General features: G+C 41.9%; 1 protein-coding gene across 1 annotated transcript in view; it reads right to left on the bottom strand.

The window, feature by feature from the left end:
* The window catches only part of LOC143295778 (putative methylmalonate-semialdehyde/malonate-semialdehyde dehydrogenase [acylating], mitochondrial), a 37357-nt gene extending 25388 nt beyond the window's left edge, over nucleotides 1-11969 (bottom strand). The window contains exons 1-5 of the mRNA XM_076607395.1: nucleotides 11788-11969; nucleotides 8999-9040; nucleotides 6623-6697; nucleotides 2985-3146; nucleotides 49-127 (exon numbers count right to left, since the gene is read on the bottom strand). Coding sequence (XP_076463510.1) covers nucleotides 49-127; nucleotides 2985-3146; nucleotides 6623-6697; nucleotides 8999-9040; nucleotides 11788-11832 — 403 coding nt within the window. The 5' untranslated portion in view covers nucleotides 11833-11969. The remainder of the gene's footprint in view (nucleotides 1-48; nucleotides 128-2984; nucleotides 3147-6622; nucleotides 6698-8998; nucleotides 9041-11787) is intronic.
* Between the last annotated feature and the right edge of the window lie 93 nt (nucleotides 11970-12062).

Below are 12062 nucleotides of genomic sequence, written 5' to 3'. Positions count from 1 at the left end.
AGTATTATCATCATCCCCCCCCCCCCCCCAACTCTGTTCCTCACTCACGCAAGCCACGGAGAACGTCTCCCTCAGCATCTACCAGAGTCTTTCCCTGCTCCTCCGTGATGTTGGCCGCCAGGCGTCCCTACAACACACACAGCCAGCCACCATCTCATTACAGTAAAAAAAGCAAGAGAGGCAAAGCCTTCAAGACTCACTTGTGATACACTGAAAAAAAAAAATCCAAGCTTTTTTATGTATTGAGTATAATTTCAAAATGTAATGTTTAAGATGAGAAAGATCAGTTTAAAGCAAATTAAGTCCCCTAGCATTAATTACAGAGTAATTTCCCTTTTTTACTGTCTGCACCAAAACGTTTGCAAAATAAAATAAAACTTCCATGCTTAGCAAAAGAAGTTGTTCCTGTTTGAACAAAAAAATGATAATAATGACTGCTCTTGTTGTTGGGTCAGAATATCAGATCAAAGTGCCAAGTTTAGAGAATACAAAAATATAAATATAACAGTAAATGCAGTTTGCATATAATTAGGCTTCTTTTTTTTTTCTTTTTTTTTTGTGCCCATCCCAGAGGTGCAATATTGTTTTAAACAAGATGACTGGAAAGAACTGAATTTTTCCTATTTTTAAGCCTAATGTGGTGTCAACTGACAAAGTATTTGCAGAGAAAATGTCAATGGTAAAGTTTACCACGGACACACAGACACACACACACAGACAACCTAACACCGGGTTAAAACATAGACTCACTCTGTTTACATAAGTGAATCAAAACTGTCTCAAAACTGTCTCATAGCCTTTCACAGCCATCAGAGCAGAGATTTCACATCCACTGTGTCCAGGGCATGCCGTAGGAAAGGCAGGACCCAATCATCTCCTCACACCAAATTATCGTTTGAATAAAACACTCTATACTTTAAAACATCCAAGTTCTATAAGAAAAAAAAAAAAAAAAAATGTAAATCTTTTGTTTCCCCCCCTCCACGCCCCCTGCCTCTTAAAAAGGCACTTCGGACTACAAGGCCTCCAAATAATTTTTTTTAAATTTCAAACCTAATGTCTAAGAACCTGTTTATACTCCTCTCTAGGGGTGTTTTTGGGGAGATGCTTCAGTTTTCAGTTTCTAAAGGAGACATCACCGCGTGTTAGGACAAATCCATATACACTACACCACATCTGCTAGGCAGATGCCTGGCCAGCAGCATAACCCAACGCACTTAGTCAGGCCTAGAGTGCATATATAGGTAGGCATAGGCATCCTTCAGTCTCGGAAGACTATGGAGTTGCGCTCTGGGTGTTTATTCTGATACAGCGTCGGGTGTGGCTGGCCAGTCCGACGCGGGAATGACAGTCTGATGCTGGTCTGTCTGCCTGGGCTGCAGTCTTCCTTCTCATTCTCTTTTCCTCGTGCTGCTGAGCGAGTGTCTCTTCGAACTTGGAAAGACCTTTCTGCACAGTCTGTCTCCAGGCTGACCGTTCAAGGGCTGTTGCTTCCCAGTTGTTCTGGTCGATGTTCAAGGCTTTCAGGTCCCTCTTGCACACGTCTTTGAATCGCATCTGCGTTCTGCCTGTGGGATGTTTTCCCTGCACAAGTTTTCCGTAGAGGAGGTCTTTAGGGATCCTGGCCGAGCGAGCGCATACGTCTCCGTTTCAGCAGTGTGTACATCTGTATACATATGGCCGAGCGAGCGCATACGTCTCTGTTTCAGCAGTGTGTACATCTGTATGCGTATGGCCGAGCGAGCGCATACGTCTCTGTTTCAGCAGTGTGTACATCTGTATACATATGGCCGAGCGAGCGCATACATCTCCGTTTCAGCAGTGTGTACATCTGTATGCATATGGCCGAGCGAGCGCATACGTCTCTGTTTCAGCAGTGTGTACATCTGTATACGTATGGCCGAGCGAGCGCATACGCCTCTGTGTCAGCAGTGTGTACAATGTATACGTATGGCCGAGCGAGCGCATACGTCTCTGTTTCAGCAGTGTGTACATCTGTATACGTATGGCCGAGCGAGCGCATACGTCTCTGTTTCAGCAGTGTGTACAATGTATACGTATGGCCGAGCGAGCGCATACGTCTCTGTTTCAGCAGTGTGTACAATGTATACCTATCACAGGGGATTTCTTCTGCAGATCTGTGCCAGGGGACAACACTTCTGTTGCCATGGGTTCTTTTTCTTCTTCTGCGTTCACTCATATGCACACGAGTGGGCTTTTACGTGTATGACCGTTTTTACCCCGCCATGTAGGCAGCCATACTCCGTTTTCGGTGGTGTGCATGCTGAGTATGTTCTTGTTTCCATAACCCACCGAACGCTGACATGGATTACAGGATCTTTAGCGTGCGTATTTGAACTTCTGCTTGCATATACATACGATGGGGGTTCAGGCACTAGCAGGTCTGCACATATGTTGACCTGGGAGATCGTAAAAATCTCCACCCTTTACCCACCAGGCGCAGTCACCGTGATTCAAACCTGGGACCCTCAGATTCACAGTCCAACGCTTTAACCACTCGGCTATTGCACCTGTCGGGTTCTTTTTCAACAGGCCAAGTGCGTGCTGCAAAGAGGACCTCGGTTTATAGTCTTACCTGAATGACTATACGCTCAGTTTGATTTTCCGGTCAAACTTGCGAGAAAGTGCGAGAGCAGGATTCAAACCCTGACCCTCACAGACACTGAATCAGCAGATGAGTGTCTTATCCATTCTGCCACCTTCCTCCTTTGGGGGGAGAGAGGGATGTATGTGTGCAGTGTGTGTGTTGGGGGTGGTGGAGGTGGGCATGGGTGTGTGTGTGTGTGTGTGCATATGTGTGCATGTGAGCTTATGCGCCATGTGTCTATTTACCAATCATTGTAAATCACCTATAACCCCATTTAAGAGAGTAAGCGGTATATGAATTCACATTATCATTCTCATTATTGTTACATTCATATCATCTGAGTGACTCCACAAGATTCTACCCCCCAGTCCCTCACCATGTTCTCCTTGATGAGCTGCTGGAAGCGGAACATGATCTGCTGGCGGGTGAGGATGGTGGTGTCTGCCCAGGCGGGGAAGGCCTTCTTGGCCGCGTCCACCGCCCCCAGCATCTCCCCCTGGGTGGCCTCTGGGACCTTCGTCACCACCTCGTTCGTCGCCTGCACGGGGAGGCAAGCACACCTCAAATCTCATAGCTATCTCTCTCCCTCTCTCTCTCTCTCTCTCTCTCTATATATATATATATATGTGTGTGTGTGTGTGTGTGTGTGTGTGTGTGTGTGTGTGTGTGTGTGTGTGTGTGTGTGTATGTGTGTGTGTGTGTGTGTGTGTGTGTGTGTGTGTATCTATGTATCTAAACGAAAGAGAGAGAGAGAAAAAGAGTATATCTATATATATCTATCTATAGCCAGAGAAAGAGAGATTCTGATTGATAATGATGGATGGATGGATGAATGGATGGATGGGTGGATGGATATTTCCTAAGTCACCACCTCGTTCATCGCCAGGAGCCAGTTGCATTGCTCGGACGGAAGAGCCTAGCAGTATGGTTGTAACCTGCTACCAACTGTGTGTAGTATGGAACTAACCAATGGCATACTTCGGTCAACGTAGGCATTTAGTCACGTGTAAATGTCAAAAAGTTAGAATGAAGCAATGCAACTGGCACCTGGAGAGGGAGGCAGACATGTCACTGGTTACTGTTCACATTCAATCTCACATAGATACACAGACAGATAGATGGGCAGATAGATGGATGGATGGATGGATGAGTAGATAGGTAGATGGATGGATGGGTAGATAAATAGATAGACAATAGATTGGTGGTTGGGTGGATGGATACACAGACAGACAGATGGACTGACAGAACAGAACAGACGGGATGGAACGGACAGACAGATATATAGACAGATGGATAGATGGACGGACAGATGAATGGATAGACAGATAAATGGATAAAAGGATAGATAGACAGGTAGATATATCAGACAGACAGACAGACAGACCGAGCAATAGAAAGACATATAGATAGATTTGTATGGATGGATGGTACCGTGGTCACCACGTATTTGGTCACCTGTTCACTTTCTCATTCTCAGTTTTTAGAATAATAGAACAACAGTAAGAACAAGAATGATTAATAGTAATAATGATAAAACAAAAAAAGGGCAGATAAATACAGCCTGAACATAAATACATAGACATATATACAGATAAGACAAATATCAATAACCATCATAAGCATCAGCATGATAGATAACCTTATCATTAAGATGTGTGTGTGTGTATACACACACACACACACACACACACACACACACACACACACACACACACACATCAATCAATTACCCCCACACAACTAATATTTGCTTCCCACACAGGAAACCAAAATCAAAATCACGTGTGGCAGCCCGAAGGGTCACATGTACACACAACAACTGCTGCTTAACCCGTCACATGCCCATTACATCATCACTAACTGCTGCTTGGTGGGTGGGCGCTGTCACGCTCTCTGGCTTCTCTCTTCTAGGGGGCTTTGTCTTCCATTCATTCACGCATCACTGACTCACCCAATCATTCATTCATTCAAATCATTCCACTCATCCATAAACACTTGCATAAATTCACCTGCTCCATTCAGTTTACCTGTTCATGTGATAAATATCAATGATTGCCACAATACAATGACATTGCTCATGATGATAAGTTTGTTGTTTTTTTCTTCTTCATGTCACAACCTTTTTTTTTCTGCACTCCCCTAACACACTGACAATTTCTTCTTCAACACACAATTCCAGAAGAATGGCTTTCACTTCAGAAAAAATTCAAGAGGTGGTATGAACACACATACTGGTGCATTAACAATCTGCAACCAAATTTCCCTGAAAAACACACATTTTCAGGATTTTCCCCCTAAAAACACACACATTTCCCCCTAAAAACAGACACAAATTTCCTCCTCCCCAAAAAACAGACAAATTTTCCCCTAAAAGACAAAGTTCCTCTTAAAAACAGAACAGCCCCCCCCCCCCCCCCCCCCCTCTCTAAAAATGGACACAAAGACAACCTGAAGAGCCCACATCACGATGGTTGTTCTGTCCTGCAGCCAGTTCATCCATAACTGGCTCATCTCCCACCCCCCCCTCTAAAAATGGACACAAAGACAACCTGAAGAGCACACATCACGATGGTTGTTCTGTTCTGCAGCCAATTCATCCATAACTGGCTCATCCCCCCCCCCCCCCCCCCTCTCTAAAAATGGACACAAAGACAACCTGAAGAGCCCACATCACGAAGGTTGTTCTGTTCTGCAGCCAATTCATCCATAACTGGCTCATCCCCCCCCCCCCCCCCTCTCTAAAAATGGACACAAAGACAACCTGAAGAGCCCACATCACGAAGGTTGTTCTGTTCTGCAGCCAATTCATCCATAACTGGCTCATCCCCCCCCCCCCCTCCCCCCCTCTAAAAATGGACACAAAGACAACCTGAAGAGCATACATCACGAAGGCTGTCCTGCAGTCAGTTCATCCATAACTGGCTCATCTCCCCCCACCCCCCCTTCCACCCCCCCTCTAAAAATGGACACAAAGACAACCTTAAGAGCACACATCACGAAGGCTGTTCAGTTCTGCAGCCAAATCATCCATAACTGGCTCAATGGCTGGCAACGCACTGAGCACAGGAATCAAAGCTTCAGCACATTCAGACACTGACTGCCACACAGCCAAACAGCCTTCAGTCAGGTGCTGCGGAGCAACAAGTGATCTGTTTATCTTCTGTGGGCATTATTTACGGCCAAGCCAGCCACCCACGACCCTTTCAGCGCTGAAAAAATTAAAATACCGATCCATAGAGAGGGAAAAAAAAACCAACATTTTGGCAGAAGTACAGTCAGTCAGTCCAAGTGCATAAACCTAGAACATTCCACTGTCATTGACCATTTCATTAATTCTTCATCAGAGAATCATGAAAAAAAACAAACAAACAAACAAAAAACTAACCTCAACATAAGTCATAAGTGAGCATAATCAACAAAATTATATGTATTTATTGACATGCAAAATTAAAAAAAAAATTGCCAACAGGCCACACACAACTATGCACAGAAAATAATACAGCACTAAAAAAAATTTTTTTAAATGCCTAATAATCATAAAAATGCCCAATTATCAAGTCTGGAAAAAGACCCAAAAATATTCACCATTTTCTAGAAAAAATACAGGTGAATGGACCACAGCAAGGCAGACGTATATAAGAAAGGCCAGGACAACAGAAAGTTAAACACCAGAAACAAAGAGAGCTGTAGAAAAGAGGAAATTCCTAGCACAGAATTCACAGGTGGGGGGTAGGGGGGGGCGGGATACTGCTTCTCCACAGGGGAGAGCAGCCTTCCCTCCCTGTCCCAGCATCTGGTGCTGCCACCTGTGAACATCAGTGTACAACCAAACCTGTCAGGCCATAAATAGAGCCCCAGATGTATTGTACTATATTTACTGTACTGTACTGTACTGTACTGTACTGTGCTACTTTTTGTCAACTGAGCTCTTTATGAGACATTCACACCACACTCCCAGGAGAGAACACATTCACACACACACACACACACACACACACAGACTTGTCTACTTACAGGATTGTGGACATCAACCCATTTGTCGGTCTTGGATTCCACAAAGGCATTGTTGATGAACAGCTTTGTGGTTGGCTGGAAAAAAAAAAGAACCAGTCAGTCAGGAACTACAAGATGAAAGCAGTATTCCATGTACACATTTCAGTTCATGTTTCCTAAGGAGGCGTCATTGCATTCTGACAAATCCATATACCCCACACAACATCTGCTACCTGGATGCCTGACCAGCAGCATAACCCAACACGCCAGTCAGGCTTAAGTGCATGCATGCATATATATATATATATATATATATATATATATATATATATATATATAATCGGGTGTCCCCCAAAAGGTGAACCGCTTTTTGACAAGTATTTTCTCAGTGAAAGAAAAAACTGAATTCATTGAAAATTTTCACACAGAAACCTTGGGGTATCTTCAACATGTCTGCAAAATATCTAAAAGTTTGGACACAAATTATGCAAGTACTGTTAAATTCAAAACAGCACATCAAAAAATCCAATATCAGAGGAAAAATCACTTATTTCAGTTTAAGCTCCATCTTCCTTCACGACTAAACGAAGCCTTTTCTTCCAAGCAGAAATGCTTTTACGTATTTCTTCCACCGATATCTCCTCCCATGACATAATTATCCTGTCCTTTAACGCCTGCTCGGTCTATTTGTCTCTCACTCCCCGGTAAACTTTCTCCTTCAGAGAGTCCCATATGGCATAATCCATTGGGTTACAGTCAGGACTTTGTGGAGGCCATTCATCCTTCTTGATGAATTCTGGTGTAGCCTCCTCCAGATGGGCCTGGGTTACCCTACTTGTGTGTGAAGGAGCCCCATCTTGCTGAAACACGTAATCGTTTCTAGGATAAAGATGCCTAGAATCCGGGAGAAGATTGTCATCCAATAACCGAATGTAGCTTTCACTATTAACCTTGGCTCTATCAGTGTCAATAAAAGGAATGTTTGTTTTTCCTTTCCAGGATACTCCAGCTGAAACCATTATCTTTGTTGAAAATCAAGAAGTCTGATGGCTGAATTTCTCATTTCCGTTTCCCATAAACGCAACCGTTTTGGCAATTTTTAGCTATCTCTAACGTAAAGTCTTTCTTGTCTGTGAAAATGATCCTTTTCACATCAGCAGCCGAGTAGCAGTCATCCATGTTACGGCAGCAAGTTTTTCTTTTCCCTCTGACATTTTGGTCCCGCCTTGATACCCGTATCCTCTTGAAGGGCTTCAGCTTCTGTTCTTCTGCCCTTCTGTGCACAGAAGACTCACTTGTAAATCGCTTGCAACTTCTCTTAGAGATTTGTGGGTCCCTGGGTTCTCCTCCTGGGATTGAATCAGTTCCTCAACACGGTCCTTGTTCTCCTCCGAACATGCAGTCTTGGGTCTCCCACTGACAATTTTATGTGCTACTGACCCTGTAGTGCGTATTTTAGCGATGAGTCTATTTACAGTGACATGACTCCACCCCTTGCCTGGAAATTCCTTTATGACCCTTTTTCCACCCCTGCCTTTCTCCTTGAAACAGCTTTCAATGGTATCCTTATCACTTTCACTCAAAGGCATGGTTGATCCTTCCAAACTGAAACTTTGGACATAACTGATTTTGGATACAGACGACAATAAAAAAAATCAATAGACTTGACACCCAGACAGGCTATTTTAGACTGACAGACTGACAGATGCCAAAACCTGGCAGCTGGCATGAACATGATGAAGGTCACATTGCACAGCTGATATTTGATTTTTTGACATGCTGTTTTGAATCTGACAGTACTCGCATAATTTGTGTCTGAACTTTTTGATATTTTGTAGACTTGTTGATGATACCCTAAGGTTACTGTGTGAAAAATTTCAATGATTTTGGTTTCTCTATCACTGAGAAAATACTTGTCAAAAAGCGGTTCATTTTGGGGGGGACACCTGACACACACACACACACACACACACACATATATATATATATATATATATATATATATATATATATATATATAATAGTGTGTGTGTGTGTACCTATCAAAGTGGATTTCTCCAACAAATTTGTTAGCTGACATCACTAAAGTTGCCACGGATTCTTTTTTCAGTACGCCAAGTACATGCCGCACACAAAGACCAAGTTTATTTCATCCAAACATCCAGGTGGTAAGTTTGATTTTCCAGTTAACCTTGGGAGAAAGGGCAAGACCAGGACTCAAAAAGAGCAAACAAATAAATGCATGTGTGCAAACAGACACACACACACACACACACAAAGACAACACCACAAAAGTTCAACAGAAAAAAAAAATATATCAGTGATCCAGTGGATCAAAGAGATACCAATTAAATCAATTTTTTACCTAATCAAAATCTATCCACTGGAAACACTTACCACTGAAGACGCATAGGACCTGGTCAGAAGCTGACAGATGACCTGCACACAATTCAATAAACATTACGACTTTGTGCTATCACACCATGCATATGGTGTATGATGCCACACATCGTAAATCTCTATTTCTTTCTTATACCTCTTCAGTCTTCATTACCTGTGAAACAGGTAGTTTTGGTTTGTTTGTTTTTTTGTTTTTTTTAAATACGTGTAAACAGTAATATGATACAATCAGCATTAAATCACATTCCCAAAAACCTCATGGAAAAACAAAATTATATATATATATATATATATATATATATATATATATATATATATATATATATATCTTACCGAAAGGAACATCACCTATATAAATGCATAATATATTTCCAACAAAATGACAGAAGTAAACACTAAAACAGTGAATTCTATATTACTACTGTGGGGAGGCAGGAAGGCAAATTAAATTTCTGAAACAGAAAGACTGACACAGCAGAATGCACATCGATCCTGACAGACCTAAAAATGTGTGCATGTGATTTTATTTTGAACAAGACTCAACCTGGACAGAACAAAGGGAAGCAACAACAAAATGAGACAGAGAGACAGACAGACCAAGAGAGACTGATAGAGACAGACGGAGAGAGACATAGAGAAGAGAGAGAGAGAGAGAGACAGAGAAAGACACAGAGAGAGACGCACAAAGCGAGAGAAAGAAACACTACAAGCCAAGAAATAACACTGCCAAATGTCATTCACCTTCCACCGTGATCTTTATGTGGAACAATGAGATAAAACAAAATATAGGTCACTAAGTCAAATGTGCTGGGTGGACACGATATTGTAGTCTGATCATCAACACATCTTACTACCCAGTGCACAGGCCAAAACCTTTCTACAAATGAGGCAATGTAAGGCTGTTGGTCAAATGCCAACAGGACAACATAAACTGCCTCCTAGTTTGTTCATGCACACACCTTACAGTGACCCAGTTTACAGATAAGATAAGATAAGATAAGATAAGAATAACTTTATCATCTCCAACTGGAGAAATTTGGTCAGGTGCATTATCACAACATAGACAAGTAAAGAACATGGGGACCATAACTGTAAAAGCCAACAACAGCCCCTACAAATATATCTAGCATGGAACCTTTGTACCCAATATCTTCTGTATACCAGTGTACATAATTTATGTGCAGAATTTCCCAGGGCAGCCACTGTCTTGACATTCACCAAACACTTAACTGAACTGAAATTCAGAAAGAACTTGCATGAAACTGAATAAGCTCGACCAAGCTGCTGTTGGACTTTCAATCAAGGGTCCCAGGTTCGAATCTCAGCCAAGCCACCTGGTGGGCAAAGGGTGGAAATTTTTCCAATCTCCCAGTCCCAGATCAACATATGTGCAGACCTACTTGTGCCTGAACACACTTTGGGCGTATACACAAGCATAAGATCAAATACGCACATTAAAGATCCTGTAATCCATGTCGGTGTTCAGTAGGTAATGGAAACAAAAATATACCCAGCATGCACACTCCCAAACATGGAGTGTGGCTGCCTACATGGCATGGTTAAAAACGGTCATACACATATAAGCCCACTCATGTACATACGAGAGAATGTGAGATTTGCAGCCTACAAACGAAGAAGGCTGCTGTTTTAGTTTGGGAGCCCCTGTATCAAAGCTCCCAAGACAAGCATTAGCAACATTCATCTCAGAACAATATTTATATGCCTTTTTTTTTTAATCACCAGTTTATGCTCCCACCCACCCATCCCTCTACTTCTGCCCCCTCTACACACACACACACACACACACACACACACAAATATATATATATATATATATATATATATGTCATTAACATGAAGTGTGTATGACTACAGAACATTTCACGCAAGAACAGATCAACTACCATCAAGGCGAATTTTCCAGATTTTTTTTTCAGAAAAGAACTAAAAAAAAAAAAATTTTTTTTTAAATCATGCAAATATATGAACTTTGCATGCTCACAGATAAATAAATAAATAAAAGTAAGTACAAAGGGTGATCAAGAACTGTCCTGAAATCAGCAGATGCACTCACGCCTCGAACAATTTTATGCAGAACTTTATGGAACTGGTGAGCACTGAAATTCCTATCAAATATATGTATCTGATGATGATGATGTGAGATTTCATTATTCCTGAATTTCGGGAAAAGGTACTTATTGTGCAAATTTTCAATTATCTTGATTTCTTGTGTGTGTGTGTGTGAGACTGAGTGAGTGAGTGCATGTGTGTGTGTGTGTGTGTGTGTGTGTGTGTGTGGATGCATATTTTGTGTATGTGTTTGAATGTATACATGTATGTGTGTGTAAATAAATATTATGCCTGTGTGCAGGAGCGTGAACATGCATGCATTTGATTTAGGCTTCAAAGTTTATGCTTTCTGAAATAACAGTGAAAACAGAGCTATGTATAAGGATGCCATAGGTTCTGGGGTGTTTTGTCCCATTCGTAAAGTATATTTTTGATCTCCTTCACTGATTATTCAATATACTCATTCAAATTACACAACATATTTATTATTTCCTGCTAGAAGTACCAGAAGAGCTTAATAACCAATTCTGCTATTTAAAACACCTAAAATTATCTTCTTTTGTGCTGAAACAGCAAATACAATTTATCAGTACGCTGTTTAGCACTGGCAGTAAGTTATATTTCCGATGTGCACACAGTATGTGCATGTCGAGTTTCCTGTTGTAAAGTGCCTACAATTGTCACGTAATATGTTCACTGCATTGTAATTTGATTACCTGACGGGTACTTGTCAGTCTTGTAAAGCCCGCAACAGAATACATGCTGCCTCGTCACAGTGCCCTTGACGATGCGACTGACCTACTACTGGGTTGTGAAGCAAGTGTAACAGAGCAATGGGCACTGTCCTCAGTTGTTTCGAGTGAACTCCCCAGCTAGCCTGGTGTGTGACCTTGACCTGAACCAAAAACGTGTACACACCCCAACTGTCTCCAAATAAACTTTTGGTTGTTTCTTTTAGTTAATTCTATTGAAGTTATTGAAAAACTCCCTC

The sequence above is a fragment of the Babylonia areolata genome, chromosome 21 (assembly GCF_041734735.1).
Source record: "Babylonia areolata isolate BAREFJ2019XMU chromosome 21, ASM4173473v1, whole genome shotgun sequence".
NCBI classification, from domain to species: domain Eukaryota; kingdom Metazoa; phylum Mollusca; class Gastropoda; order Neogastropoda; family Buccinidae; genus Babylonia; species Babylonia areolata.
This window is presented reverse-complemented; position numbering and strand designations above follow the sequence as displayed.